Source organism: Lontra canadensis, unplaced genomic scaffold, assembly GCF_010015895.1.
Source record: "Lontra canadensis isolate GAN:19392208 unplaced genomic scaffold, GSC_riverotter_1.0 scaffold37, whole genome shotgun sequence".
NCBI lineage: Eukaryota > Metazoa > Chordata > Mammalia > Carnivora > Mustelidae > Lontra > Lontra canadensis.
Window position 1 is genome coordinate 519,648 of NW_022631031.1, and position 27,926 is coordinate 547,573.

The window sequence follows — 27,926 nt, forward strand, 5'->3', positions numbered from 1 at the left end:
CCATGGAATGGGAGAAGATATTTGCAAATGACAGTACAGACAAAAGGGTGATATCCAGGATCTATAAAGAACTCCTCAAACTCAACACACACAAAACAGACAATCATATCAAAAAATGGGCAGAAGACATGAACAGACACTTCTCCAGTGAAGACATCCAAATGGCTATCAGACACATGAAAAAATGTTCATCATCACTAGCCATCCGGGAGATTCAAATTAAAACCACATTGAGATATCACCTTACACCAGTTAGAATGGCCAAAATTAGCAAGACAGGAAACAACATGTGTTAGAGGAGATGTGGAGAAAGGGGAACCCTCTTACACTGTTGGTAGGAATGCAAGTTGGTGCAGCCACTTTGGAAAACAGTGTGGAGATTCCTCAAGAAATTAAAAATAGAGCTTCCCTATCACCCTGCAATTGCACTACTGGGTATTTACCCCAAAGATACAGATGTAGTGAAAAGAAGGGCCATCTGTACCCCAATGTTTATAGCAGCAATGGCCACGGTCGCCAAACTGTGGAAAGAACCAAGATGCCCTTCAACAGACGAATGGATAAGGAAGATGTGGTCCATATACACTATGGAGTATTATGCCTCCATCAGAAAGGATGAATCCCCAACTTTTGTAGCAACATGGACGGGACTGGAAGAGATTATGCTGAGTGAAATAAATCAAGCAGAGAGAGTCAATTATCATATGGTTTCACTTATTTGTGGAGCATAACAAATAGCATGGAGGACAAGGGGAGTTAGAGAGGAGAAGGGAGTTGAGGGAAATTGGAAGGAGAGGTGAACCATGAAAGACTATGGACTCTGAAAAACAATCTGAGGGTTTTGAAGGGATGGGGGGTGGGAGGTTGGGGGAACCAGGTGGTGGGTATTGGAGAGGGCACGGATTGCATGAAGCACTGGGTGTGGTTCAAAAACAATGAATACTGTTACGCTGAAAATAAAAAAAAAAAAAAAGAAAAGAAATAGTTTCAGGCTTCTGAAAGCAAATTATGTAATTAGTACCTCTCCACTGGATAGGGAAGCCATATACCCAGCAATATTCTTTCATCCATATTTCTAAACCTCACAGACCTGGTTACAATAAAAAGTAGTCATCAGCAGTAACCCAACTATAAAAGGCACTTTCCTTGGGGAATAACAAAGAAATCAAAGTTCCCAACCTCTGCCCTGAGATAGTCTACAATTTAAACTGAAGAATTCCATCTTAAAATTTATTCAGACCAGGCAACAATTCAGATTAGTGAACCAGAAGAAAAATATTCAAAGATTTTGTGAAAGCTATTTATGGTTTGAAAACCAATTGTGAGATCTTTGGTCTTCCATTTTTTTATTCTGACAGGAAATTAAAATTTTAGTGGCCAGATTCATGATGAGAACTGAAGAAAGAATGCCAGTTTGTAGCTTCTGCCTTGGTTTCCAAGCAAATCCTAAAGTGGTCTTAAATAAAGCTTCTCAAAGGTAAAAACACCTTTAATTCCACTCTACATATCTTTGTTCTTCTTTATTCAAATTAGGTATCAATGTTTCAAGAGTTCTTGAATGCTTTTCTTTATCTTCCCTTAAGTCACTGTTACTTTAACTAAAACACCTTTTCTTCTAAGCTTTTCATATAACTAAATCTATACTTAGTTACAGAACAGAGAAAGCATTGGTCTTAAAGGCCGGGGACTGGGACCAAATCCACTTCTTCCACCCAATCTCTCTGTTCAAGTCATTTAGAGTACCTGAGCCTGTTCTTCATGAATAAATATAACAATATCTCACTGATTGTGAAAGTCAAATGAGGATGTATAATGTACGTGGTAAACTTAAACACATTCTAGAAAAATTAGGTACTACACCAACATGCAGTCCATTGTCTAAAATAGGCAAGTCACATGTACTGTTTTTCTGGCTTGTTAAGATCAGCCATTATGTTGTCTACCTTTTTCCCCCCCAATACTTTGCTTCATTTAAGTCCTACCAGACAAGGGTAAAGGCATTTTTGCATGCTGCAAATAAATGTATTAGCAAATTGATAGAAGTACTTTCAGTTGCAAGATGGTAAAACTGAGCACAATCAGCAATATCCCTCTCATATGACAAATCCTAAAATGATACAAAGATACCTTTTAAAATAAAAAATAAATAGCCACTTAAAAACAGGAAGAGAAATTCTCACTGGAACAGAAACTATCTATAAAAGGTTATCATTTGAAGAAGGAAGTATCAACCCAGGATGCAATGGAAGCCCAGGGGGAAATTTCCACACACACAAAAATGGAACTGAGGGAACTCAGTACACAGAGGTAGGAAAGGTCTCCAGAAAAGAACAGATAGTGAAACAACAGACAGAAGGATTACCCTACTAAGAAGCTGGCAGATCCTATGGATTCAACCACCCATTCTTATCTCACAGCTACACTCCACCTCTCACCTTCATACCTCCTTTCCCTGACTTCCACACACCTATAGCCCAAGAGGCACAGTGCTTTGAATAGAGAGATGTGAGAGGAACCCTGAGTGGCTAGCAACAGGGAAGAATGAGCAGCTATCAGAATGCATTTTACCTGTAGGAATATCTTCTCAACCATTTCTCTACTGTCACTGACCAATACAAACTCCTGTAAGAACTTTATCTTCTCCCATAAAGTGAACTGCAAAGATAGCTGCCAGCTTTCAGGAAGTCTCAAGTGTGCCAAATTCAAAAATAAGATGAAAGTTTAAAAATAAAATTACCCGAAAATCATTGGGTGTCAGTATCATTAGAAATAATAGAGGCAAGAACTTACATCAGAAGAAATAGAGCTGATAGGACAGGACTCTAAAGTAATTAGTATAATTAATATTTTTAAAGAGGTATGTGAAATATTACCTTGGTAAAGAAAGAATAAAAACCAATTTTAAAACTTGAAAATGTCGAGTTTTCTAAAGCAAAACTTGCAACATTTATTAAAGCAGTAAAAGCTTGCATAATTTGGATCTAGCAATTACATTTCAATGAATCTTTCTTAAGGGACTCACGAATGGTATGTACAAAGATTAGTTAAAATGACATTCACTGAAGCACATTAGCTGTGGCAAGAAGTTTGAAATCTCCTACCTGTCAAAACATAGGAGGCTGCTTAAATATAAACAACACCAATATGATGCACCTACCCATTAGATATAGAGAGGCAGAGTCAAATCACTATGTTATACACGTGTAATTAGTGTAACATTGGACACCTGAAAATAATGTCAGCTATAACTTTTTTAAAGTTAGTACAAAGTAGGCCAAGATAAAAAATATTGAATAATTAGGTCAAAGTTCCACAATAAATCTAGATACCCAATGTGAAAAAAAAAGAAGAAAGAGAGAAAGAAATAGAAAGGGAGGAAAATACTTCAAGGAATGGGGAAATGTTTACAATAGAAGTTGAAAAGGCATATTATAAAATAATTATAAAACAGGTATGTATGAATAATATACTAATATGTATGAGTAATACTTATATTAACACATTAGCATGTCTGACTATTCCAATTTTTTATAAAAATCTATATGTGCACATAAACACATGCATTCACAGACCTTAAAAAAAAACCTGGAAAAATAGGAAAAAAATAAACTAACATGTTAAGGTATGAGCATTCCTCCCTCCCCCAGCCCCATCATGCTTAGATTGTGGGTAATTTTGCTTATCTTCTTTTTGTTTATCTCTATTTTCCAAATAATTCAGAGTGAAAAGAAATTCGCAATTTTTTTTTCCCAAAACGATCAAACTTACATCACCCCAATTCTGATTTCTGATCTGCAAACTTTCAGAAGACGTGTTTGGGAATGGCAGCAACAGAATACAGATTTTCTGTACTGGGTTGAAAGACCAAAAACACAGCTTCCCAAAGTGGATAAAATTTTCCCAGGACTAAAAGTATTTCAAGGATTTCAAGAAAGCTATCTCAACATCTGTGCTGATTCTAAGATTCTCTCGGAAGTTTGAAAACTCTCCCACATATCTGGCCCATGAAGTATAAAAGTAAGAATGTAAGAAATATTTTTTTCAAGTTCTGTGCTGGTTCGGCTCATGAATTTCAATAGTGAGGGCTGATATGGTCCCTAAGGAGGTGAAATGTGTTATGGGGGAGGCAAACCAATCTTAGATATTATTAAAATGGCTCGTGGCCCTCTAAAACTCAACCCTACACAACAATATAAACATATATACAGTTTCTCTCCAGTACTAAAATGTAATGGGGTGGGGGACAAGTTATTAAGGAAAAAAACATCTAAAAATCTTCTAGAAGAAGGGGGAAAATAATGAAAAAGGGTTTAGAAACACTGGGTCAGCTATAGGAACATAAAACCCAAATTCTTTTTTTCAAATATCCTCTCTTGGTTAGGTTGCTTAGAGCATTCACTACTTTTTTTTAATTACACATGTTCACACATACATGTTCACATGTTCCTTTGTTTTAGAAAATTCAATCAATTGACTCTTCAACAATTTGCTTGTATACTGAAGTTTGTAGACAAAAAGAATAATACTTGATGAAATGCCAGATTTTTTTCTAAGCATTGTGTTGCTTTCTGTTTTCAAATATAAGCGAAGCTTTGAAGAAGTGTCTACTGACAACTATTAACATTAGTTAATAAAATAATAAAAGTTTTTCCAGAGACTCTACCTAAAGATTTCAATTTATTCTTCTCTGGCCAGAACTGTGACACATGGCCACTCCCCATAAAAGTAGTTCAAGAGAAGAGGGTTTGAGATGGAGCCTTCGACCAGCTTCTCAACAGCACCTGCCACATGGGTTCATCTGTATCATTCTAGTCTCTCTGACTGCATGTCAGCCACACTTAGAGTAGCAGACCCTCCTTTATGCTGATTTGTTCTTGCAATGGTGTAAACACTGAGAATAGAGCAGTGCGCACGTGCACACACACACACACACACACATCCACAAAATCTCCCCTTCTGGGCTTACAATGCCCTGTGTGCTTTCTTCACAAACTACCTAAAATTCTATTTTTTGTGTATTGGTTTATTATGTCTTCCCCTCTAGAATATAAGATTCAAGAGGCTACAGAGTTTATTTTACTAACCTTTGTATCCAGAATGCCTAGAACAATAGTTCCTGGCAAACAAAAGATATGTAAATATATATTTAATAAATGAATTAATAGTAAGGAAACAGCAAAGCTAATATATTAAGAATCTCTGACACAAAAGAAAGACATATAATCTCTTTAAATTCTTTACCAGTATGCTACGGTTACTGCCATTGATTTGCTGACTGGTACCAGATCAGGAAAGCCAATTATAAGCACCAATGTTCAATTTGGCTTCCAGTGATATCATATTGGTAACCCGATATAGACTATGGTGGGAGTATTTACCCCACGGAACTTGGCGGATGCCACAAAGAGAGCTAGCTGTCAAACATTTAACACCACTGGATATCTCCTTCCCATCCCACTTCCTAGTCTATTCATGCTGAAAGCACTTACATGAGTGACCCAGACTTCTCTCTCTAGGAGTGGTCCTTATTTTGCTGCTTCTGTGGAACTCTGAGTTTTCAGCATGGTGTCCCCTTCTTGCATTCTCCACTTTGCAAATCTCTAAATCTTTGAATAAGGATCACACAACAAGAGTGGGGCAAACCAGTAACTAAAAACTGTGACTATTCAGCAAGCAAATCAGGCAAGATCACCAGGGTGTAGGTGGAGAAAGAGAACAGAATTTACAACCAGCTCTGTGTCTATGAAAATGGGCAGGGGCAGAGTTTTTATTGAAAGACAGCACTTGGTTGGCAATCCTGGTCTTACTCCAAAGACGCATAAATCCTCTAGTTCTTTTCATATGAGGACAGTTAGTGCTGGACTGACTCTACTTATTATTCCCCAGGGGACATTCAGTGGAACTTGTACTCCAAAACACTGAATACCTGAATAAAAATTACACAGGAGTATTATAAAATAATTTCATAAAATGACCACTTCCACAGCAATATTAAACACAAGCTACATGTTCGTTTCACTTTATTTTGTTCTTACTTTAAAGAGGGTATATTTGATTCGTGAGCATAAATTATAACTGTTCTTCCTGCAATAAAGTTGAAAATAATGCTAGCATTAATTAGATTTCCAACAATACCTCCTCAGGTATGCAAAGGTATTTATTTTTTCCATTTATTATCCCCCCAGTCTCCCCCCATTCATTCTCTCATTGTCTGGGTCAGATCATCCAGGGGGCACCTAGATATGTAAGGGATAACCTAGGACAAAAGTGGAGGAGAAAGCAGTAATGACATCTAGCATCACATTTCAAAGGCCTTCACATCATGGTGGTAACCCTATACCACTGTCATAGTGCGGGTGCACATGCTTGTGCTCTGCTGGTGATAAGCAAAGACAGGAGTCAGGACTAATGTAATAAAGCACTAATTAGGTTTCTGATGTCTTACACTTGCCAGCTCAGTCAATTATCACAGCAGCCAGGATTATTTGTATTATTAAAAGCAAGATGTATATACTCTGAAACAAAGAACTATAGGGGCACCTGGGTGGCTCAGTGGGTTAAGCCTCTGCCTTCAGCTCAGGTCAGAATCTTAAGGTCCTGGGATCGAGTCCCCCATCGGGCTGTCTGCTGAGCAGGGAGCCTCCTTCCCCCTTTCTCTCCGCCTGCCTCTCTGCCTACTTGTGATCTCTCTCTCTGTCAAATATATAAATAAAATCTTAAAAAAAAAAAAACTAAGAACTGTAATACCAAAAGTCTTCCCACAGTGACACACTCAGCTTTCCTCAACATTACCTACTGTCTCCCCACCTGTGAGTGGGTTCCCTGATAACCACTGCACCACTTAGCTGTCTTAAGCCTTCTACAAATCCAGTGTCTTCAGTTTGGAATTAGTTCCTTGACTTATAGTTCTGTTTTCTCTTTAGTCTACCCTCCTAGAAAGTCACACCTGCAGTTTCTTTGAAGTCCCCCCTTTAACCAAGAATGCCAGCATCAGACTCTCCCACAAATTATCTAAAAATATACTCCAACCCCAGTATGTTTTCTTTCCCTCAATAGTAAGGTTAGCGGTCCCTTTTATAGAGGGACTTAGATGTTACCAATTTTTCCCCCTAATTACTAGGCACAAAAAGCCCATTTCAGCAAGAGCTTGCAGAATCAACTGCTAATTTCCACTCCTCATCTCAAGTGAAATTATGCTTTTAGTTCTCCTAAAGAATACATTTCCAGGGGTCTTGACTTCAATTTCCTAAAGTTAGCCAGAGCCTACAGGAGCATAGGGGGCTACACAGCAGGGGTAGAGGGTTCAGAGATCAGTCCTTTCTCTGGCGAGTTCAACTCAGCCATGCCTTTCACAAAAATTAAAAGAAATACACAGTCTTGACAAACATGAACAATCTATGATAATCAAGCATGGTATATTCATATAAATTACTACCAGTAATTAAGAATATTTGGACTTTGAAATGGCCTAGGTTTGAATTTCAGCTCTGCTACAGGTACATTAATCACTTTACAAAGCCCCAGTTTTCTCATCTATAAAATGGGAATAGCATTAGAACCCAGCTCACAGAGCTATAATGAGGATTAAATAAGATGATGCTTCTAAAGTGCTTAACATAAAACCAAATACATAGTTTTCAAAGAATATTAGTTATCACTGTTTGTTTTTACATAGTAACTTTTATATATCTTCCTTAGCATAATACTGTTTCCAGCAAGCATCTGTGACCCAGATAGATGAAACTCTTACTAACAATATAATAATACATCACAAACTGAGGAGCATCCCTCCCGTGATGGCCTTTGTCCAACCCTGACAGTTCTTCCCCCAATCCTCACACTCTATCTAGTCCAGGGAAGTTTCTTGCCAGGACTTCCCAAAGGGAAGCTGCCCTGGCACTAACAAAAGAACCACTTTCTGGGTCAAGTTCCCTGACACCTCTGGGTAGCTGTCATCTTGATACACAGGTGATTTTTTTCCCTTCATTATGTCTTAGAACCTTGATTCTTTACTGTCACTAATCACTATATCTACCACCCCATTTTATCTTCCCTGCACACTAGTGTGATTTTTTGCATATGGACACTTAGAGGGGAAAAAAGAGAGAGAAAGCTAACATTTACATAGTAAACAGTTTTCTATAAATTTATTTGGTCCTTGCCTCATAAAAGTCATACGAATAATAAGAAAAGTGACCTCCTTGCCTCCTGCCCTCACTGCTGATTATAAATAAAATGTTAAATGCCCTGTAATTTAATATAGGGAGCTTTGGAAGTCTCTTGGGATACCTATTCAGCCAGGGTTTAGGTTTTTATTTTTGTTTGGGTTTGTATTTTAATATATTCTCAATTATCTTCCAAGAACTTCAGGTGGCTTATGATAGAAGACTTATAAATTGTAGCAAATAAAATTAGAGTTCAAAAATATGAAAATGATGAGAATTCTCAAACTGTAATATTTCAGGAGTGCCCGGCTGACTCAGTTAGTAGAGTATCCAACTCCTGATCTCGGGATCATGAGATGAAAGCTTACATTGAATGGTTACCATCAGCCGAGCCCTCCTCTGGGCAGTAAGAACATAGTAATGGAGTTATCTGCTGACCCACCTTCCAGGTGTGCGGCAATGGCCAGGCCTGCCACACCTCCACCTTCCCAGGATCCTTCAGCTTCTCAGACTCCTGGGCCAGGGGTGTGTGTTTGCTCCATGATGAGGGATCTTGGTTTTGCAGGACACCCACATCAACAAGAATTACAAGATGGAAAAACTCACCTCAAAAAAAGAGAACAAGAGACAGCACTGACTTCCAGGCACCTAATCAGTATGGGTATAAGTAAAATGTCAGAACTGGAGTTAAGGATAACAATTATAAAAACACTAGGTCGGCTTGATAAAAGCATAGAAGACTCTAGAGAATCCCTTTCTGGAGAAATAAAAGAATTAAAATCTAATCAAGTTGAAATTAAAAAGGCTATTAATGAGATGCAATAAAAAATGGAGGCTCTAACTGCTAGGATAAATGAGACAGAAGAGAGAATTAATTATATAGAAGACCAAATGATGGAGAATAAAAAAGCTGAGAAAAAGATAAACAACTATAGGATCATGAGGGGAGAATTCAAGAGATAAGTGATATCATAAACTCAAACAATATTAGAATAAACTGGGATCCCAGAAGAGGAAAGAGAGAGGGGAACAGAAGGTGTACTGGAACAAATCACAGCAGAGAACATCACTATTCTGGGGAAGGAAAGGAAACAGGCATTCAAGTGAAGCTTACAAATCTCAGCGACAAAGAGAAAGTCCTGAAAGCAGCTCAGGACAAGAAATTCATGACCTAAAGGTCTAGAAACATTAGACTGGCAACAGACCTATCCACCGAGACCTGGCAGACCAGGACTGGCATGATATATTCAGGGTGCTAAATGAGAACATCGTGATGAATAGACAGACAAGCATCCTGCTTTCATGGGAATTTATATTCCCTTGGACATAAAAGAATGGATCGTGGATAAAGACAGATAATAAGCAGGTGAACAAATAAATAAACATACATTTATAATAGTGGTAAGTTACAAAGAAATTTTTAAGAATTGAGGTAACAGAGTAATGAGATGGCTACTCTGATTAGATTTCCAGGGAAAGTTTTCCTGGGAAGCTGATACCTGATCTGAGACCTATAACAGTATAGAAGAACCAGGCATGCAGAGATGAGGGAAGACTATTTCCTCAGGAAGGTAGGAGACCATACATTCAACTTAACCAGAGAACCAGATCTAGTATCTATTTACCAGCAAGAGAATGGTTTGATTGAGTCAAAGTTAGAGTACTTTGCTACTTCACATCCTGATACCTGCAGAAGAGTCCTGGAAAAAAGCAGAAGTGATCATTAAAGATGGCTGTTGAAGAAAGTAAATGAGTTTTTCAGAATGAAGTCACTCAAGTTTTTTCACTGTCTTAGTGAAATCTACCAAAAACTTCCAAATCCAGTAATGGAGAAAAAAAGTAATTCAGACAAAATATCTCAATAAAAATAAGTATATATCAGAAATCTTCAAGGCATGAAAGAACTAAAAGACCAACAGAAAAACCAAGACAGGATTAAGGAGCACATGGATAGCCAAAGAAATGAGTCTCACATTTAAAACCACTTTTTCCCCTGAGACCAGAAAGAAATTTTCACCCTGGAATAACGTTAAATAAAAAAATATCCACCCCACTCAACTTTTGTAGCAACATGGACGGGACTGGAAGAGATTATGCTGAGTGAAATAAGTCAAGCAGAGAGAGTCAATTATCATATGGTTTCACTTATTTGTGGAGCATAACAAATAGCATGGAGGACAAGGGGAGATGGAGAGGAGAAGGGAGTTGAGGGAAATTGGAAGGGGAGGTGAACCATGAGAGACTATGGACTCTGAAAAACAATCTGAGGAGGGTGGGAGGTTGGGGGAACCAGGTGGTGGGTATTAGAGAGGGCACAGATTGCATGGAGCACTGGGTGCGGTGCAAAAACAATGAATACTCTTACGCTGAAAAGAAATAAAAATATATATATATCCACCCCACACAGATAGCAGCCCAACTTTGACTATCCTGGGTGACTCTTAGGCACTGAAAAAGGGGCACCATAGTCTTATTTCCATTGCACTAAAGGGTGCCATTACAACACTGTCAAAGTGGCAGAGGAAAATGAAAATGTCTCTAGGAAGTTACATCATCTGTGGCCTCAAGTTACTTTCAAAAATAATTTTTCAGATACAATGTCCTGGATATAATCAAATGCAACCTAGCATCATAGCATTATACAGTTACAATATTGCTATATTATACACCTGCAACTAATATAATATTGTGTGTCAACTACACGTTAATAAATACATGTATTCAATATATATGCATATATGTGTGTGCATATATATAGAGAGAAATAAAATATTCACATATATATGTGTATACACACACACACACATATATATATCACTTAGCACATGAGAAGAAAAGATGGTGCACTGGGTTGAATAGCATTTCTCTGGAGAACTCTAACTGATACAGGTAGATTAAACAGCACAAACAACAGAAAACAGAAATCAGCCCAAAAGTACTTCCCAATATTGAATTTATCAGACTCTGACATTAAAATAACTATACTTAACATGTCCCAGGAAATAAAAACCAAGCTTAAATTTTTCAGTAAATTACTGAAAAATACAAAAAGTAACACAGTAGCACCACTGAGGTGGCTCAGTCAGCTGAGCATCCAACTCTTGATCTCAGCTCTGGTCTTGATCTCAGGGTCGTAAATTCAAGTCCCCCTTTAAAAAATATGTGGGGCGCCTGGGTGGCTCAGTGGGTTAAGCCTCTGCCTTCGGCTCAGGTCATGATCTCAGGGTCGTGGGATCAAGCCCAGCATTGGGCTCTCTGCTCAGTGGGGAGCCTGCTTCTCCTCCCTCTCTCTGCCTGCCTCTCTACCTACTTGTGATCTCTGTCTGTCAAATAAATAAGTAAAATCTTTTTAAAAAATACAAATAAAATAAAAATTTAAAAAAAATTTTTTTAAAGTAACATGATAGATTTGAAAAAGAACCAACCAAAAATTGTACCGCTGAATAAAACTGAAAGAAATAACCTAATGGATGGGTTAAAAAATACATTAAACACAGTAAATTATTCCATTGTAAAATATCGAGAGGAAATATCTAGAATGAAGCACAGAGAGACAAAATGAAAGAAAACAGTTTGGGGAAAAGGGTAAGATAAAAAAGAGATACAGTGAGAAGATGTAACATACAGGAAACTAGAGTTGCAATAGAAGGGGGAGGCAGAAGTAACACTGAAAAAGACAAGATGAAGAATTTTTCAAAAAACAAGGGAAGACATTAATTGACATATCTAAGAAGTCCAATAAATTCCAAGTCAGATAAATAAAATGAAGTTTATATCTAGACACATCATATTTGAAATGCAGAATATGAAAGACAATGAGGAAATGTTTAAAGCTACCAGGAAAAGGAAAACAGGGTATCTAATGAGAAGCAGCAGCTACACTTCTCCCAGACCTCTCAACAGCAAAAATGGAAGCTAGAAGAAAATGGAACAGTATTGAAAGTACTGAAATATAGTACTGTCACTTTAAAATTTTATACTCAGTAAAAATTTATTCTTCAAGAATAAAGTTAAAAGAAAGATAGTTTAACTCAAACAAAAACTGTGAAACTGAACCACAGGTAGACTCATTTTTAAAGAGAACTAAAAAATGTGATTCGAGCTAAAAACAAATATAGAATCCCAAAAGGAAGAATGGAGAGATGGGAAGAAATGAATAACAACAAGAATATGAACCCTGCAGATAAATCTAAATGAATACTATCTGTATAAAATAATAGTAAAACCTTTTAAAATAGAAAATTATATTTAAAATATAATCGTATTTAAAATACAAAATTATAATACAAATAAAATATCTAAGAATAGAGGTCGATAAATAAAGTGTTGTAAAGTTTTTACACTGTCTAGGAGGAGGATATAAGAATTAATAATACATTTTCATAAAGCAAGTAGGATTTTTTTTTAATTTTAAGGTAGTAAATTAAAAGAATAAAAACACCGTATAAAAATGCCTTACGGGGGCGCCTGGGTGGCTCAGTGGGTCAAAGCCTCTGCCTTCGGCTCAGGTCATGATCCCAGGGCCCTGGGATCGAGCCCTGTATCAGGCTTTCTGCTCAGCGGGGAGCCTGCTTCCCTTCCTCACTCTCCGCCCTCTTGTGATCTCTGTCTGTCAAATAAATAAATAAAATCTTTTTTTTAAATGCCTTACAAAGATTTTTTAAAATGGAATCACAAAAATCTCCAATCACATCAAAGAAGAGAAAAAAGAAAGGGAACACAGAGTTAGCAGAACAAATTACAAATAAACAAGAAGATACTGAGCTAGTCTGAAATAAATCAGTAACTACATTAAATTTAGATGAACTAAAAGCTGCAATTTAAAGACAAAGATTATCACACTGGACTTCTTAAAATGAAGAGTTATATGCTATTTATAAGAAATATATACCCAAAACCTAAGGATATAGAAAGGCTGAAAACAAGAATTAAAATAGATGTATCCTGCAAACATGAGTCCAAATATATGTAGCTGATAAAGCCACATTAATATAAAACAACTCAACTTTAAAGCAAAAAAGCATTATTTGCCATAATTCAGAATACATAAGCATGGAGCCAAGACATCAAAATCTTAACAAGCACCACTGCTGATTCTTAGGTACTCTCAAATCTATTTGATAAGGATATATTTCATAGGGATTACAATCTGCAAAACATAGAGGAATAAATAGGAAATCCTTAAAACCAGGATTTCCAAACCAAAACATTGGCATTTTAGACCAGGTAATACTTTGTTACAGGGGACTGTCCCTCACAGGATAGAACATTTAGCAGGATCTCTAGCCTCTACCCACTAGATGCTGACAGTACCACCGCATGTCCTCAGTTGTGACAACCAAAAATGTCTCCAGATACTCCCAAATGTCGCTGAAGGGCAAAATCTTCTCTGGTTGAAATTTACTGCCTTAGACCAACTTTTTCCTTACTCATTCTCACCAATCCGTTCTGATTTTTCCAGCAAGACAAAGCCATTATGTTTGGTTGTTTGGTCAAGTCCATATCCAGCCAATGCGTCCATCCACCCACCAGTCCACCTATCAAGTATTTATTGGGTGACTAGTTTGCAGGATGCACCATTCTAGGAGTTGGGAATACATCAGTGAAAAAAAGACAGAAATCCCTGCTTTCAGAGTTTACATTTCAGGGTGGCTGTGTGGGGCAGAAAAAACTCACCATCTAAATCAAAATCAATGCATAAAGAGGCTGCCTAAGACCTGCATTACTGAATTTCAGCCCAAGTCCCTTTTTAAAATTTTCTCATTTTTTACTAGATTTACCCCTTGAAAAACACTGGCCCTCATTCTGAAATCATTTAAACTCAGCTTCTATCACACAGCAGAAAAAAGCCAGTAGCCCTGACTCTGACTCCAAGAGCAAATAACCCTGTGCTTCCTTTCTCTCAACAAGTGAGGTGAGTGTTACTTAAATTTTGGGATCTACGTTTTGAAGATAAAAAGCATTCCCTTTGTCACCTCAATCACTCTTAGCCACTTGTCTCGAACAAGAAACTTCCAAGAGTAATGAGTAAGAGTTAAACACTGTTCACCACCCACCATACCATGTAGAATGGGGTACTCCAGAGCAATTAGAGTTGGTCATCCAGGACCAGCTCATCTCTAATGCTGATAAGAGCACACAGAGAAGTAAAAAGGCAGAACTTGGAGTATTTACTTTAGCTAAGCAGGGAATATCAGTTTTACCTGCAACTTAATGGAGCCCTCAATTTTTGAGCCAGAGTTTTAACAAAACCCTCAATGCATCCAGGGTAATATTTTATGAATTTTCTCTATGCTTTTCATTTCAAAAAGTCTTTCTCATGAAATTTTAGAATTTGAAGGGTGAAAGACGCAATCACATATAATTCGACACTCTCCTCCCTGCCTCCCCCCCCATATAAGAAACAGCAGAAAACATGATCTCATTCTCGTAAAACTAGTGACAGGCAAGGCATTTAGTCAAGTTTTGGAACTCACTAATTCTCTATTAGCTAAGCTTACATCACTTACATAAAACCACAGAGGCCACAAGGGGTTTTCATTAGGCAAGCATTGGCTTGTATCCCATTTTTTTAAAGGTCACTGAATGTTGTTTTAAATGTATATCTCCTAATAAACTCAGCCACTGAAGGCAACACCGACAACCAAAGAAAATATATTATTTTCAAATTAAGGTCAAATTTTAGAGAGGATTTAATGAGCTTCAGGGATAGGGTACAGTTTTTCTTAATATTCAACAGAGACAGAAAATAAACTATAGGTAGGAGAACAAGAACAAAGTCCATCTCTAATGTTGCTGTTCGAGAGGCAGAAAAGCAAAGGGAATGAGGCAGGCAAATGGACTTTCTCATGGGCTACTGAGCAAAGTGGATACCTTGAACCAAATCACTAGATGGTGGAGACCTTTGCAGATGTCCTTGAACACAGCTTCATGGACACTTACCTGCACATCAGTTTTAAACTCTTAGGCTGCTTTCTAAACATCTTGCAATAGAGTTTCAAACGTTTGGACAGAAATTTTGATACAAGACAAACATCACAATTTCATTTTCCCAGGCAGTTCCTTTCCCACGATTGCACTGAGCTTTTGACCACTCAAGCACATTTTTGGTTGTGGACATTTTGAAATTTTATATAACCATTCTCCATGTGTTTGGTCAGTTTCACAGAACTATTTCTCTCCACCCAAAGCTAACAGCCCTCCCTATATGTAGTGCACATATTTGTATGCGTCTGCTCATACGCAGAAATCATTCTGTTGAAAGCAGGTGACCTCACCTGTCAATAATAAGAATCATTCAAAAATATAATGCCTTTCTTCACTTGACTTTGAATTAAGCACAGAAAAGTAAAACAGAAGACCCTGGCATCATTTGTGAAATATTTAGGCTTTATAGATTAGACAAATAGGAGGCTGAAGTGACACTAAGCCAGAGTCTGTGCCATGCTAGATGAAGGCAAGTGTCTAGAATCAAGGACACCATAACAAGATGAGCTTAGACTGGCATGGATCAAAATCAATCAGCATCAGCTACAAATAGAGAAACTATTTTAAACTCTAAGTATTTGAGAGAAGAAAGGACATTAGGACAGTAGCTGGCAACAATTTGAGTAAAAGGTCTAAGAGAAAGGGAGTTCAGTAATGAGGAGTCCTATTTTCAGAGGAATCTGGTGTGACAATCAAAAAGCAAGAGAGAAAAGAGGGTGAAAGGATGAGACAAATAAACAAAATCACTGGTGACCATCCAAGGAAAGAAGGATCCCCTTCAGGGAAATTGGGTTCTGTCTTATTGTTCAACCAAGGTAGGCCAGGAGACTGTAAATGGGTCTGCAGAGGAAAATAACTTGGAACAGCTATTGAAGCAAAAAACACACGGAGAACAGAAAGCAGAGTAAGGTGCTAATAAGACTGTACCCATCTGGTATACCCCTGCCCATACAAATCGGTGGTTATTCTGCTATTGGCAAGTTAAAATCATTCAGGTGCTCTCATGGCTTTAAAAGCATGTGGAAGTGTCCCTGTATTTGGGATGGATTCAGTGGCAGGTAGCTCAGACCATGCTTTAAAATAAAAAGAAAATAATACTTACCATCTACCATGGGTCAACCACAAGTAAAAGCTTTATACATATCATCTCATTTAATCATCTATTTATTCTGTATTGCTGAACACAAACTGTTGTGACTAACCCTTTCCCAACAATGTTATGATAGAAGTGTTATTAATATCCCCAATTTCCATAGGGAAAAAAAGAAAACACAAAGTGCTTGAGTTATGTGCTCAAGGTCACACAACTGGTAAATTGCTAACTTAGGCATATTTAATTTTTGTTTGCGAATAGTGGATTCAAATAGACTCTTTGCCACTCAAATGATTTGTGTTTCTGGGAAAGTTACTTACATTTTTTTTTCTCCTATGTTTCTCACACTGTGAAAGAGAAAAGTGTTTGCCCTGTTCTCAAATCTGATTTATGATGACTCTGAAGAATTCTTGAAGGAAAAAAGGGGGGCACTGATAAAATGGAATAGGTGCTATAGCTATTATCCCTCCCATAAATAGTCCAAGCATATTTTTCTCATGACAACACCACTGCAAGAGGCTTTTTCTCCTTGTATGTTTTCTTCTTTTAAAAACACTGTATTCCTACAGACCTTAGGGATACACAAATACTCAAGATTCTTAACTCCAACACAGAACCTGTTTATGGAGGCCACGGCTTCACATGAATGTTAATACCATGAATTTGAAACTAAAAGCAAACAGCAACTTTGGAAAATGAAGCATTGGCTATGGTTTACATCTTTTAAAGCTTATTTCCTCAATGCCTAGAAAAGCAAAACACTTTCCCATGAGTTATCATATTGTAAGTTATCACATTACATGTCCTTGTAACTATTTTACCTAGACCTGAGCCTCACTTCCAAATACAACCACCTGATGTAAATGGAAAACTTTATAAAGACAAAAGTTAGAGACTACAACACATTACATGATGATGGATTTGACCAAACTTTCTCCAAAATAAAACTCAGTGTTTAAAGTTACATGCTAAAAACCTCTTCGATGTTTAGATTGGCTGATAGATCAATGTTTAGGAAGATGTGTCAATGCACCAAGTGCATCCACAGAGTGGCTGAAAAAGAGTAACATATAAAACTCAGCTTCCAACTTAATAGGCATTTCTTGTGATCATATACCAAAATCCTAGTTTCTGTGTAAAGGATCTTCCAGAGTATGCAAGTACTGTATTGTTCAAGGAATGCCCCTTGAGTATCATTTTAGTTGAGGATACAGGGAAACTATCGGAACCCAAACTCCCTGGGAGATGAAAGAATGGTCTCATTTATTTGTGTAGCACAACAGAGACTGACCCGACTGTCATTCGTGACACAAAGAATTTGTTCCTCAGTATTTCTTTTTTTCTCAGAGGAAAGTTCTAATATGTGAAGAGTCCTGGGCTTGCAGCCAAAAATCTTGAGCACAAGTCCAAACGTTATCACTGCTCTATACCTCCAGACAGGGGTGTTCCAGGTGTGGTCCCCAGACTTGCAGCATCACTATTACCCGAGAACTTAACAGGAACGCAAATTCTCGGGCAACCCAACCTACTGAATCAGAAACTGTACAGATGTGGGCCAGCCCTCTGCCTTTTCACAAGTCATCCAGGGACTCTGATGCCCTCTCAAGTCTAAGAGCCATGGCCATAGGTTAATTACTTCTCTGGAGCCTCAGTACTAAACAGGAATAATAATACCAGATTTTGGTCTTTTCCAATAGGCTATTCAAAATCTAATTGCTATGAATATTTAACAACATGCAAAAATGCTTTGTAATTTAATTACTAAATAATTGCAAAATAATGCTTTAGAAATATAACTTTTAGTGCCATTTCTCAATCTGAAAAGTACAGTTATGACCGTTCAGGCAGTTAGACTAATGGAGAATTCTGATCACAAGTATTACAGAAACATGAAGTTTTCTGTTAGGTCTGCAAATGTTTTGTAGATACTTTGTTATACACTTCACATCAAAGGCAAATGTCATGATGCCCCTGGTAATCATCATTAAAACTTTTTCTCACTTTAGTCAGGTCAACTTTTTCTTCCAATGACTGCAATTTGAAAAATAACTGGGCTCTTGAGGGAAAGAGGAGCTGGAGAAAGATCTTTGCTTAAAAGATTTTTTAAAGATTTAAAAATTATTCTTTCGAGGGAACTAAAAACTCAATAGTTTACTTAACTTACAGTCTATCTGCAAGACAGATTTGAAAAGAATTATTCTACTACGTGGAATAAATCTAACAGTACCACAGAAATGGTAGCACCAAAAGACTATTTGGGAAAACCTGGAAGGCATCACAGGACAGAGAGAGGTGAACTAAGACTTGCACAATGGTAAGACTTGATAGCCTTCACAAATTCAATATTAACAACATGCAATCATTAAACATTCAAAACTATGTGTTTTTAGAAGATAGTTTGGTGATTTCTAAGGAGTGCATTTATTGTGAGGAGCACTGGGTGTTGAACGGAGATGCTGAATCACTATATTGCACACTTGAGATTAATGTTATCCTATACAGTAATTAACTGGAATTTAAATAAAAATTTTTCAGAAGAAGTAAACATGCAATTACCATATGACTCAGCAATTCCACTTCTAGGTATATACCCCAAAGAAATGAAAAGAGAAACTTAAACAGATACTTGTACAACTCATGTTCACAACAGCATTATTCTATATAGCCAAAAGGTGGAAGGAGCCCAAGTGTCCACTGACAGATGAGTGGATAAACAGAGTGTGACAGATATGCACAATGGAATATGATTCAGCCTTTAGGAAGGGAGGAAATTCTAACCCAGCCTATAACATAGATAAACTGTGAAGACATTATATTAAGTGAAATACAGTCACAAATGGACAAAGAAGATGTGAAACACATACACACACACACACACACACACACACACACACGAATATTATGCAACCATCAAAAATGAAATCTTGCCATTGCAACAATGTGGATAGAACTAGAGAGTATTATGCTAAGCAAAGTAAGTCAATCAGAGAAAGACAATTGTCAAATGATCTCTCTGATATGAGGAATTTGAGAAACAAGAGAGAGGATCATAGGAAAAGGAAGGGAAAAATGAAATAAGAAACCAGAGAGGGAGACAAACCATAAGAGACTCTTAATCTCAGGAAACAAACTGAGGGTTGCTGGAGGGGAAGGGGATGGGCAGGATGGAGTGGCTGGGTGAGGGATATTGGGGAGGGTATGTGCTATGATGAGTGCTGTGAATTGCGTAAGACTGATGAATCACAGACCTGTATGTTAATAAAAAAAATAAAATGTGTGGGGAAAAACAAACAAACAAACAAGAAATACAGTCACAAAAGGACAAGTTATTGCATGTTTCTATGAGGTATATTGTACTTAAATGAGGTTCCCAAATGTCCAATTTGTAGAGACAGAAAGAACAGTGGCTGTGAGGGGCTGGGTGGGGGGAGGGGAATGGGGAGACAGTGTTTAAGGGGAACAAAGTTTTAGTTGGAGAAAGTGAAACACTTCTGGAAACAGCTGATGTTGGCTGTGCAACATTGTGAATATATACCTAGTGCTATAGAACTGCACACAAAAGTGTGTAAATGGTAAATTTTATGTTATACATATTTTAACAATTAAAACCACATTTTTTCTAAAACAGACTTTACACTCATTTTTCATATTTGAGTTGCTTTCAGTGAAAAAAATTTCTTTAAGGGTAAAAAGGACTGAAATCTCAGCTTGGAGCTGATCGATCAGCTAAAGTATTTAATAGATCAAAAATTATTTATTGAAGGGCGCCTGGGTGGCTCAGTGGGTTAAGCCTTCCTTCAGCTTAGGTCATGATCCCAGGGTCCTGGGATTGAGCCCCACATCAGGTTCTCTGCTCAGCAAGGAGCCAGAAAGGAGCCTCCCTCTGTCTCTGCCTCCCTCTCTGCCTACTGGTGATCTCTTTCTCTCTGTCAAAAAAATATATATATATATTTATTGAAAACCTTCTGGATTGATGAGCTTCTAATTATTGCCCTGCATGTGGAACTAAGCTTGCTTGGGTATAAAAATGCAATAAGAAAAAGCTATTTCTTTTCCAAAAGTCAAACATCACCAAGACCAACTGTTCCTCAGTTTTTTGAAATATAGTAAAGTCAAAACTCACTTCCAAATGGGAAAAAGTATATTTTTCATTGTTCATGGCTCAAAAACAACTAACAAAAGTGTCACCTTGGATTAATTACAAGGGATAAAAATGTATGCTCTGGAAAGTTATATTTTCAAAAAGTCTGAGGTAACCAAAGCAGTATAAAATAAAAAAAAACATTTAAAATATTTATGACAGCAATCAGAGTTCACTTAGTTCAAACAATTTCAGCAGGCAGAGAACACATAGGAAGGAATGGAAGAGAACAGGTTTTGAAATTCTAGAACAAAGCAAATTTTTGAGTCATCTGTATAACCCAAGGTTCCAATTACTACAAAGTTTTACAACTGCTCATATTTTTCTAACTTCAGTAGCATAAACAAAGTTATATTTCACTTATAATAGAGGTGGACTCTACTTACTCCTGATGGAAATGTCTGAATAAAATTTCCAGCTATGTCTAGGATTCTTAGGTTTATAAGATCACAAAGTTCCTGTGTCAGAAAACAAAAGAAAGATTTTTAAGAATCTAATATGTAGAATCATAAATTTCTTCCAGCTTCAAACTTGATGGGATTGACCTTCTTTCCTAATTACCTGATCAATTCTTCAGCACCCACTCCTGGAGGAGATCCATAGGTCCAGGGGTGTCTGTATGGTCTCATTTCCTCCGACTACTCCAGGGCAACATGGTGGCCAAGAGTTAGACTGTTTGTGGGTTCAAATCTGACCTCTGATGCTAAGTAACTATGGACAAATTTCTTAATCTCTTTGTACTTCAGTTTCCCCATTTGTAAAATGAAAATGGTAATGGAAGCCCTTACTTTAATATGGTTATTGAATGGATTAAATAAGTTACTAATCAGAAAGTGCTTACTGAAAGGCCTTATAGTGAGAACTTGGTAGATATTACTAAAATCAAAATACAAAGCAGTTTTAAAAAACGGAAAACAGGTGTAAAAGGTCTATCAACAATTCCAAAGGCATTTATTTTACATCTACCTTTTGCTTAGCACTGTGCTGACACAATCCTTTCCTTACAAAAAAATAAAATCTGTTACTGTCTCTACATGCCCAATGTGACTGAATGGTCATATACATTTACATCCGTGTGCAAACATACACGTAATTCATAATGTACCAGGGATGCCTGGGTGGCTCATTCAGTTAAGCATCCAACTCCTGATTTCAGTTCAGGTCATGATCTCAGGGTCCTGGGATCAAGGCCCACATGGAACCCAGCATCATGTTCTGAGCTCAGCGAGGAGTCTGCCTGAGATTCTCCCTCCCTCTCCCTCTCCCTCTGCCCCTCCCCAACTCATGCTCATGCTCTCTTCTAAATAAATAAACAAAATCTTTTTAAAAAATTAAAAACATAGAAATAAACTTAAAAATTTTTAAAAACATAATGTACCAGAAAATGATTCATAATTTGTTCATTATCAAAACAAATGAGTACTTCCTATAATGTCTTGCCATTTATAGACCAAAAAGAACAATGATAGGCTGAATCATATTAAATGTACAAGGACATATAATCATAGGCATTCTTTACATAATAATTCAGGACAGGACCTACTAACATTTAAATTTTTTAAAGTCCAAACTCCTCAGGATTTAAAAAAAATTGTAGTAAGAATATTGAGTCTAAGTACAAACCTTTAAGTCAGACGGACATGGATTTGAGTCCCTTCTCTGACCTTTGCAAACTGTGTTCAAGTCATATAACCTCTCTGTTCCTTATTTTAAATGGGTACGGGTGCTTAGGTGGCTCAGCTGGTTAAACGTCTGTCTCAGATCATGATTTCAGAGTCTGGGTCTGAGCCCCACATCAGGCTCCCTGCTCAGCAGGGAGTCTGCTTTTCTCCCTCTCTCTCTATCCCTCCCCCACACTTGTGTTCTCACTCGCTTTCCCTCTCTTGCAAGTAAATAAAACATTTTTTAAAATGAAATAAATGGTTTAATAAGAAGAGCAACATCCCAGAGTTGTTATGAACACTAAATAATATAATGCTTCATGACAATGACCGTGGTACTACTGTTACTGTTTTTCCCTCACATAAAAGTATTACACTTTTAATAGATTTAGTTTGTAATTTTGAGAACTGTTCTTACTCATCTGCAGAAATTGGGATTTTTTTTAAGGAATTGAAGAATAAAATTTTTGAAATACACTTTTTCATATATCAGATTACAGTTTGCACAGAATTTTTATTTATTTTTATTTTATTTTTTAAGATTTTCTTTATTTATTCATGAGAGACAGAAAGAGAGGAGGAGGCAGAGGAAGAAGCAGACTTCCCAATGAGCAGGAGCCTGATGTAGGACTCAATCCCAGGACCCTGGGATCATGACCTGAGCTGAAGCCAGATGCTTAACCAACTGAGCCACTCAAGCACCCAGAATTTTTAAATGGAATATCCTCTTGAGAGAAAAATGAAACAGTAGGAATTGATCTACTTTTTGTATTCCTCAACTTACTGCATGACATGCATCCCTTCCTATCAAATTAACTTTAATTTGCATAGGGAAGGAAGGTAAACTCAGTGACAAGTTCCTAGCAGGAAACTGTATTCTTAAACTGGGAAATTTGAGGAGAATTTAATAAAGCCATCATTTATAAAAGTTTGGCAAGGTTCCCACAAAGTTCCCAAAAGCTGGCAACAGCAAGGAGTTCTTTCCAGCTATGGGCCTAAAAAGCCAAGGGGAAGTAGTAATTGTCCACATGAGGATCACCTAATATTCATTACGGTCTACCAGAAAAGTGTGCAGACAACTTACAACATTCTATGCTGTAAGTATCCATGGTATCCATGGGAATACCATCTGGTACTCATTCTCCTCCTGCCCTTTCACCTCCTACTAGTGGCTCTCATTGGCCATATCCATGAGGAAGCCAGAGGACAAAGGAGCTTACTGATGCCCATGCAGGTCAGTTTTCCAAGCACAAACCATGTTGGAAAAAGATGGAGAAGAGATATGTAGGAAAAATGGAAGGTATATAGCACATATTCCAAAACCAAAATGTACTTAAAATTTATGCCATACATAAGGCTTCCAGATAAAATACAAGAGGTTTGATTAAATTTACATTTCAGACAAAAATTTTTTTTTAGTATAAGTATGTCCCATACTATATTTGGAACATATATGTACTAAAAAAGTATTCATTCCTTACCTGAGATTCAAGTTTAAGTGAGCATCCTGTACCCTTATTTACTAAATCTGGAATCCCCAGCTACGTAGAATATCCAAGTGATAACCCTCTTTCGTCACAGGGCTTTGGGAATGGACTATGCCTAATCGGAGGGAAAGCAAACGATGGCTTGTACTCAGATGTCCAAAGCTATTCCATAACCACTCTCCACTGTGTCACAATGAGCTCTTCCCCAAGAAAATTTGGTTCCATGTTTTGCTTACCTCTGGCAAAACTTCAATGTTGTTTCCCACCAGAAGAAGCTTCTGGAGCTTCTTCAAGAGCTTAATCTCTTCAGGTATGTAAATGAGCTGATTGTAGTTAAGTTGAAGTTCAGAAAGATTCTTAAGAAAACAAAGCTCTTTAGGAATGCTGGCTAGCTGGTTATGATTCATACTCAAATATATAAGGCTTTTTAATCTAAAAAATAAAGTATGTGAAAGAAATTCATGAGAATAAGAAAGCCCATTTACTTATCAGAAGCCATGTGTCAATTCATTTTTTTGTAGCTCATCTGAGCCTTACTTTAGTCATGGGTTCACAACTACTACAAATACTTGGAGCATAAAAAATCTTTACTATAATTTAACTTTTAAAGATAGTTTATAATCAGATAGCTTATGTTAAAAGAATGTTATGTAATCAAAACTTTGATTTAAGAGAGAGAAAACTCTATTTTCACTTTTTGTTTGTATACATTGGCTATATTGAAGAAGAAGCCAGAGGACAAAAGAAGACATAGATATGCACAAAAATACACATACATGTATACATGGATATAAATGGATAGAGGTATAGATATAGATTAAATATCATGCACCAAATAGATGTGAGAACTGCTTAGTTGACGCAGAAGATACAAAGATGAATCAGCCACAGATTCTGCCATTATGGATATCATGGTCTAGAAGGAGATATTAGAGCCATAAAATGAAGTCAGGAAATGCCATCAGACAGGGAGAAAGGGATTCAGGAAATTCGAGTTTCCAGTTGCAGGTATGCTAGGGAGGTATATCACAAGCATTTTGGGAGAATAAACATTTGAACTTGGCTTTGAATAACAGAACTTGTAAAATCAGGCCAAAAGGGGGCAATAGAAGGTGAGAAAATATTAATATTTTGAATAAAGAAACGAAAGAAATTAGTAATGTTCAGCATCAACTATGTACCTGTGCATTAAACTACATCATCACCACAACCTGAAAGCTGGAATTATTACCCTTAATTTAGAAATGAGGAAAATAAAGCATCAGAGGCAATAAACAACCTACCCGAATCACCCATCTAGTAGATAACAGTGCCAAGACTCAAACGCAGATGTGTCTGTTTACAAAGCAAAGAATGAAAATATATGATAATCTCAAGGTCCAATGTGCCGAGATAAAAGTAATGACAGAATGAGGTGATGTGTTTCAGACCATTAAAAAAGAGGCCCTGGCAGAAGGGAAGTGGTCAGGCCTGGTGAAGGGGACTGGGGAAGACTACAAACCTGATAAGGAAATCCATGTGAATAGATGAGATTGAGAGGAAGAACAACAAAAAGGGCAGGAGAAGAGGGAGAAGCAGCAAGTGGTAAAGATTCTTGAAGAATGTGAACATCTGACAAATAACAGAAACAAAAACAAAACAAAAAGGCACCTAGGGAAGGTATGAATAGAGAAACAGGAGATGAACCAGGTTGACAAAGAATCTTTAAAGGTTACAGGAGGAGAGTTCTTCAAAATTAAAGAGATGGACGACACTTTATATGGTTTTTTTTTAATATTTTATTTATTTATTTGACAGAGATCACAAGTAGGCAGAGAGACAGGCAGAGAGAGAGAGAGAGGAGGAAGCAGAGCTTCTCTGCTGAGCAGAGAGCCCAATGAGGGGCTCGATCCCAGGACCCTGGGATCATGACCTGAGCTGAAGGCAGAGGCTTTAACCCACTGAGCCACCCAGGCGCCCCCTGACACTTTAAATATTAAAGAGAGGTAATACAAACTAACAAAACTACTAGAACCAGAAGCAGGATCATATACTATAAAGTCACTATTTTTAAAAATCTATTGTACTTCTATACTGTAGCCACAAAAATTGGAAATGAAAGTTCTAAAAACTCCATTTACAGCAACATTTTAAAAAAACCACCATAAAATAGTTAGAAAAACATTTAACAAAGGATATGAGAGACATCTATCCTGAAAACTATCAATTATGACTAAGAAAATTTAAAAGATCTCTAAATAAAAGTAGGGATACATCTTGCCCACATATAAAAAGAAACAATATTGCTAAGATGCCCATTCTCCCCAAAGTGATCTACAGTTCAACTTAACCCAAATAAAAATTGTTTTTAAAGACTGATTTATTTATTTTAGAGAGTGTGCACAGTGGGGAGAGGGAGAGGGAGCCTGAAGCAGAATCTGTGTTAAGCACGGAGCCTCACGCGGGGCTCAATAACACAACCCTGAGATTACGACCTGAGCTGAAACCAAGAGTTGGATGCTCAACTGACTGCATCACTTAGGATCTCTCCCAAATAAAAATCTTAACAGTTTCTTTGTGTAAAAACTGACAAATCAATTTTAAAATTTACATGGATAGTCAAAGTACCTAGTGTGGCCAAAACTATTATAAAAAACACAAAGTCAAAGGACTCACATTAACTGATTTCAAAGCTACAATACAGCTACAGTAATTAAAATAATATTTAGAGAAATTATAGAAAAATGGATCGATGCAATAGAAGGGAGAGTCAAAGAGACACATGAATGGTATTTTGACTTTGGGGATGTCAAAGCAATTCAATTAAAAAAAATAGTCTTTCAACAAGTGGTGCTAGAATAACTGGATAAACATACAGGGCAAAATACCCTTTGACCATTACCCACATCACACACAGACATTAATTTGTGGTGACTCATAGACCTATACATAAAAACTAAAACTATAGTTTGTAGAAGAAAATATAGGATAATGTGGGGAAAAATGAACTTTGACTATTACCCAACATTATGCACAAGCATTAATTTGAGATGAATCTTAGACCTAAATACAAAAACTAAAAACTATAAACATTGTAGAAGAAAATATAGGATAATATCTTGATAACTGGGATAAGCAAATATTTCCTTATGAAGGCCACGGAAAGCACTTATCTTAAAATAAAAGTATTTATAAATTGGCCTTCATCAAAGTTAAAAACTAACTTTTCATCTAAAGGTACTGTTAAGAAAATAAAAGGCAAGCCACATACTAGAAGAGATATCGGCAATACATGCACTTACCAAAGCACTTGTATCCAGAATGCAAAGGAACTCTTACAACTCAATGTTAAGAAAGAAAAAACTGCAAATTTATTCCAATGGAAAAAATACTTGATACAAACACTTCACAGAAGAAGATATAAAAATGGGGAATGAGAACATGAAAAGGTGCTCAATTGTCATTAGACACTAGAGAAATGCAAAATAATTTGCATTTATATAACTACCATGAGACATGACTTCATACCACCTATGATGGTAAACATTTTAAAAACTGCCAGAATGTAAAATGGCACAATCACTTTGCAAAACTACAGGCAGCTCTTAATAAATTGATATATACACTAATACTCCTACTCCATGACTCTACAACTCTACTCCTAGGAATTGAAATGAAAAATAAATTAAACATATGTCCACCAAAAGACTTCCACAAGAATAGTTATAATATCTTAATTCATAATAGCCCCAAATGGGAAATAATCCAAATGTCCCGGAACAGGCGAAAATAACTTGTGGCATAATTTACGCAATGAAATGTTACTGGGTATAAACAAAAAACAACAAATCCCCGACAAAGGCAACGATAAGGTGACTCTCAAAAAAAAAAAAAAAAAAAAAAAAAAAAAAAAAAAAAAAAAAAAAAAACTATGCTCAGCAAAAGACAGACACAAAAGAATACAGACTGTATGATTCAATTTATTTAGTTCTAGAACAAGTAAAACTAATTTGTGGAGGTAGAAATCACAATAGTTGCTTATGAGAGGTAAGAATTCAGGAAGTGTGGATGAGGAAATTTGTGGGTTGAAGGAAACGTTCAATACCTTATTGGTGTGTGTACACTGGTCAAAATTTATTGAATGGAACACTCGTGATTTTTGTGGAATTTGTATTCAGCAGCGAGAAAATACCACTAGATTTGATTGCCCAAAGGACACTAATGGTCTTTAAAAATAATATTAAGTAGAATGAAGAGAAAAAAGAGAATTTTAAGGAAGAAAACAAAAGCAATAGATTGAGAGAAGTTTGACTATAAAGAAGAGAATGAAGGAGCAAGAGAGAAAAGGCAAGAGGTAGATTTTGTCTTTAAGGTCTACTTAAGGCCAGATAAAGAGGCTGGAAAGGCAAGATA

The 27,926-nt window shown here is 36.8% G+C and overlaps 1 protein-coding gene across 1 annotated transcript in view; it reads right to left on the reverse strand.

Annotated features, from left to right (window-relative positions):
• The window catches only part of LRRC69 (leucine rich repeat containing 69), a 104,704-nt gene that overhangs the window by 33,266 nt on the left and 43,512 nt on the right, over positions 1-27,926 (reverse strand). Inside the window, exons 4-5 of the mRNA XM_032869061.1 lie at positions 23,771-23,966; positions 20,773-20,844 (exon numbers count right to left, since the gene is read on the reverse strand). Of these exons, the coding sequence (XP_032724952.1) occupies positions 20,773-20,844; positions 23,771-23,966 (268 nt within the window). The remainder of the gene's footprint in view (positions 1-20,772; positions 20,845-23,770; positions 23,967-27,926) is intronic.